Below are 5025 nucleotides of genomic sequence, written 5' to 3' on the forward strand. Positions count from 1 at the left end.
GAACAGGCGAGCAAGTGTGCGTCATAGGAGAGAGGGAAATTGGTCCGTGCGCAAAGCATTGTGGGGATTTTAAGACCGCAGAGTCTACACATGTGGAGCCTCGAAATGTCTCGCTACCAAGTACGCCGGGCTCGGTAGAATTCCAAGTATGCTGGACATTGGAACAGTCCTTCGGCGGCACTCGATGACGTAGTATGCTTGAAATAGTGGCTCTGGAGCAGCTTTACTCATTGAGAAACGGCCCGTATGTGCACTCACAGAGCATGCGCCCCTTAAGCCCCCGCCCCCCGAGCTCCAATCTCGGCTCACTAGAATGAATGGAGAGAGAAAATAAATCTAGATTCGGCTTTTAGTGCATTTTATAACTTTAAGGATCGAATGATTCTAATCAAGGCTATAAAATAGTTTATACTGGGTAGTTTATTTAGTTAAAAAAAAATATCCACCGATTTACAGACGTCTCTTTCCCCATGTTAGTCAATGGGAAAAAGTATTTTTGGGCTGGGTGACGTCACGGACTGATACGGAAGTTGCAGTACCGCCGTTTGGACACAACACATTTTGAGAGTCCGGAGCACTTCCTGGGGGCTTGGGTTTAGGGAGGGCGGCGCCCTATCGCCCCCTATGGGCCAGCCGCTACTGGGTAGAAGTACAAAGTAGCAAAAATATTGAGTTACTGAAGTAAAGTATAAGTACTTCAGAATTGTACTTAAGTACAATACTTGAGTAAATGTACTTAGTTACTGAACACCACTGGGTTTAATTCACTACCTAAGTATATTATATTTACATTCACCAGCACAAACAGGTACAGGTTTTTACAGTTTGATAATACAAAACAAATAAAACTCCAAATCGCATGCCTAGGTACCAAATGCCCCAAAATCCCAAATCTTACCCAGCAGTCAGTACTAATTGGTAAAATAAGAACAAGCCCTTATTTTTGTCATAACCCGGCTCCTATGCCTGACAAAAATGTGAAAGGATGAAATGGATGCTGGTAAATTAAAGTATTGTATGTAATAAAGTAAACATTTACTTGAAAAAAAATACGGGTTGCTGCTCTCAGGAGGGAGTCCAGGAGAAAAGAGAGAACGAAAGTGGCCTTCGCTCAGAATCTGTGTTACCTTCAAGGACAAGGGGGAAAATGTACAGGTAACAAAACAGAGGACTAGACTTCAACTGTCACACACACTCCACAAGGTTTTTCCTCAGCTCAAGTTGAGCTTTCTGTAAAGATACGGGTCCAGCTCACGGAGAGCATTGATCAGAACCCTGCTGGCTTCAGCTCCTTTATTTCGCACCGCGTCCACCACCTCTCGTGCTCCGCCATTTTGGGGTTTTGTTCTGGCCGACGTCATTTCAGATTCGGTGATCACTCCAGACTCAAAGAGTTTATCCAGAAGGTCGATCAGGAGAGTTGGAGTCACTCTTTGAATGAACTCTGTCCGAACTGAGAACAGCCTCTGGTCTGCTGGGACGCTGCTCTCTGCTGGGACTCTGCTCTCTGCTGAGACGCTGCTCTCTGCTGGGTCTCTGCTCTCTGCTGAGACTCTGCTCTCTTGGACATTTCTCTGGGACAATTCCTTCCTTGGATCTGGAAGATAAATAGGGAAAATACTTGTGTTAACCAACAATCACATTAAACAGATCTCTTAAAAATTAAAGTAACTCGACATTCCCAGAGGTGGATTTTTGTTCACTTAAAGTTATAATATGTAACATTTCCTCATTAAAATGTATAAAAACTCCTACAACTGTATTATTTATATTTTGTTGAGTTGTGTTCAAACATTATCGCAAATGGTTCAGAGAGATGTGTAATTTTAATCAAGGTCAAAATACGTTCATCACGGTCTCCTGTAATGGCGGCGTATCCACTTAAGCATGAGAAGCTGAAGACTACAACTCCCATAATGCCACGCTGTTTCACCACTGCACAACACTAGTTTTTAGAATATAACAAGTTGTGTGTTTAGTAATGATGCGCTGCCATGGAGCCTTAATAGAGAATGCTATGAGATGGAGCTTTAGAGTTATCCAGTCTATCACTGGGTCTGAGCTCAGGTGGAGTCTTTACCTTCAAGTGACACGCGACAATACCAGACTACATTTCCACCTTGGTCCTTGACCTTCAAAACCACTCTCTCTGTGCTCGTCGTCAGGGAAACTAGAAATGCCGGGTAGTAGTTTGGTCCAAACCTGGAATCAAATGTTTTACTCTGGAAACCAGAAGCAGAAGTTAAATGTTTATCTGGATCTTTCCTGATTGTGAATCCACATGCAGATACATGTGTGATAATGATCATTGTGTTTCTTTAGAGGAGTATCAGTGACTCACCTCAGGCTGAATGAAGAAGCCCTCAGGTTCACAGTGCACACTGTAACTGTGATAAATGTCCAGTTCACAGTCGGAGGAGATTGAGATGTTCACAGCACGTCTGTGTTTAACAACCTTCAGAAACAGGACATTTTGATCAATTTAAAACAACATGTTGACAGACCTGCTCTACAGAGATATAAGAATCAGTGGCGACTGGTCATTAGGGGCAGGTGGGGCACAGCCCCACCTAGTGTCAGCAGAAAGTATTACACATAATGATTACAAAAAATGCAAAGAGATGCACAAAAAGAAATAAAAAAATGTAAAGTGAACAGTGACTGTAAAAACTATACTGCGCATGCTCAGAGTATTTTTCAATGTAATGTGTGTGGCAAAAAAAAAGGCCATAGGGGCACAGAGCTGCCATCCCCACCATACGTCATCTCACATCATTCAGAGCTGATTGGCTGTAAGTACGTGTGCCGCGAAAAGTGTGGTGCTTGAAGAGGAGACGAGAGAGCTGCAGTGACGCGTCCTAAAACCAGGAAGTAAGCTGCAAAAAAAGCAATGAGGTTCTCCAGAGGATTTTAGAAAATAGCTGTAAATAAGATCTGTGGGAAACGTACCTGTTAGATAAATGCACGTTTTGTTCAGCCGGATAACATCCACATGTCTACCCTACTTTTATAATTTTTTTATCATAAATCTATCGATTAGATTTATGATAGACTTTGAAACTACAAGAAGATAAGGAGGACTTTTACAAAAAAGTTATAGAATTTTTTGTCCAGAAGGATAGGCAAATGGACTTCATCTTCAAGTCAAGGTAAGACTAAAAAAAAAAGTATCTTGTGCGCTCGAGAAAGTTACCGGTTCACCAAGTGGGAGAGATGTGCCTTTTACACACCGCCTTCACTGTGTTTACCTGTGTGTGTGTGTGTGTGTGTGTGTGTGTGTGTGTGTGTGTGTGTGTGTGGAAATATTTTCCAAGGCCCATAACTTTGACCCAGTTTATCAGTTTGTACTGACCTCACTGAGCACAGGCACCTGTAGCCTTGGCTGCTGTGCTCTCAGTGTTTTGTCTCCCTGTTCCTGCCTGTTGGCGTCAGCTGATAGATATGAAGGTAGATATGGTGCAAAATGCGAGAGCGTGTAAAACCTGATGTGAGTACTTGCAGAAAAAAATCTGAGCTTGTGTGCATACATTTACACTTGTATAAAATATCCATGTATCTGTGAACCAAATTTGAAGTCACAGAATAAAAAAAAAAGTTTTGTAGCTTGTAGAAAAAAGATGAACTTAGTGATGAAATGTTCACTTGCAGAAAATATATATTTTGTTAATATATTTTCCATTACAACTGCAACTTGGTTATTACAACCTCTCAAATCAGTCATTACAACTTCACGAATCTGCTCTGTGGCAGTATAAATCGACAAATCTGCGGCCTTGACTTTTGCTACACTTCTTGCGATGAATGTGTCGCAAAAGTAATTTTCACCTGTAGATGTGGGGGGAGGGAGGGGGGTTGGAGCGAAGGGGCGGAGCTATCACAACGACGAGGCTCGGGTCAGTCACACAGTCACAGCCATAGTCAGGTCGAACCGGATGACTGCGGGGCTAACGTTCCGTGTCTTCATGCTTATATCAGACTATTGTGACTCGCTCTGCGGTTAAAACAGACGGTGCATGAATGCGGTTTTGCGGGTAATTGAAATTCGAGTACTTATTTATGTGTTTATGATTTTAATCAGCTACGTAATGAATGTTAAGGCTTGGGTTAGCGTGTAAGCGAGTGGTAGCTACATCTGTGCTAACGATGCTAATCGTAGCCTGCAAGTTAAAACCATAGACTGTATATATGAAGGTTAAAACGAAATAGACAAGTGTTAAGCATTAAGCGTTAAGTGGGATAATACTGTAGAACAAACGGCTTCTGTTTGAGGTTGGTAAAATAAGGTCATCCTTGTAACTCAGAGAGATATTTTATTATGTAGGTAGGAAGTTCTAGGAACTGTATGCATCGCTAAGGTTAATTTAAATCCGCTATGCTCAAGTATGTAGACAAGTAGTGTCGAAGTAGTGTATGTGAAATCAACCTCACAATAAGATGTGTGTATATTACAATTATTAATGTCATATTTCAAGATGATTACTTGGATATTACAATATGGTTGGTTGAGCTGGAGTTCATTATTGAGCTTACACGTTAACGTCAGTCATATCTGAAGAACGAACCCAAATCTTGTTGTTTTTATTAATTGTATTACCAAATTAATATCAAATGAACAGTAAGCATTGGTAACACAACTTCCAAAGTTACAGTAAAATAAAAAGGACCCTGACTCGAACAATACACAATCCAACATGTTCAACAGAAGAGAATACGTTATATTGTTTGTACTGTACACATGGTTCTTTACATATATATCTATTTGTTTAAAGTTTCCAGGTGATGCAGACAGGCTGGACCAGAGAGTGAGAGACAGCACTGGACTCCTCACAGCAGTGAACTTCAGCACAGGTACAAATACTATTTTTTCATACTGTACAAAGAATCAAGAAAGATATTGGTTTAAATAAATTAAGTATTGACTTTAATACACTGATATACATTCCATTAAACAATACTAAATACTAGATCACCTACACATCAGTGAAGTTGAGGGGTTTTTCCATGCCAAGGGTTACATGTTAACAA

At 41.0% G+C, this 5025-nt stretch overlaps 1 protein-coding gene across 1 annotated transcript; it reads right to left on the reverse strand.

The window, feature by feature from the left end:
* Positions 1 to 510: 510 nt before the first annotated feature.
* On the reverse strand, positions 511 to 3964 carry LOC117482645. The gene is made up of 4 exons (XM_034130820.1): positions 3905 to 3964; positions 2342 to 2455; positions 2081 to 2222; positions 511 to 1597 (listed from the first exon to the last, which is right to left on the reverse strand). Exons 1-4 carry the CDS (start codon positions 3962 to 3964, stop codon positions 1212 to 1214), a joined length of 702 nt encoding a protein of 233 aa, XP_033986711.1. The 3' UTR covers positions 511 to 1211.
* Between the last annotated feature and the right edge of the window lie 1061 nt (positions 3965 to 5025).

This window comes from Trematomus bernacchii, unplaced genomic scaffold (assembly GCF_902827165.1).
Source record: "Trematomus bernacchii unplaced genomic scaffold, fTreBer1.1, whole genome shotgun sequence".
NCBI classification, from domain to species: Eukaryota; Metazoa; Chordata; class Actinopteri; order Perciformes; family Nototheniidae; genus Trematomus; species Trematomus bernacchii.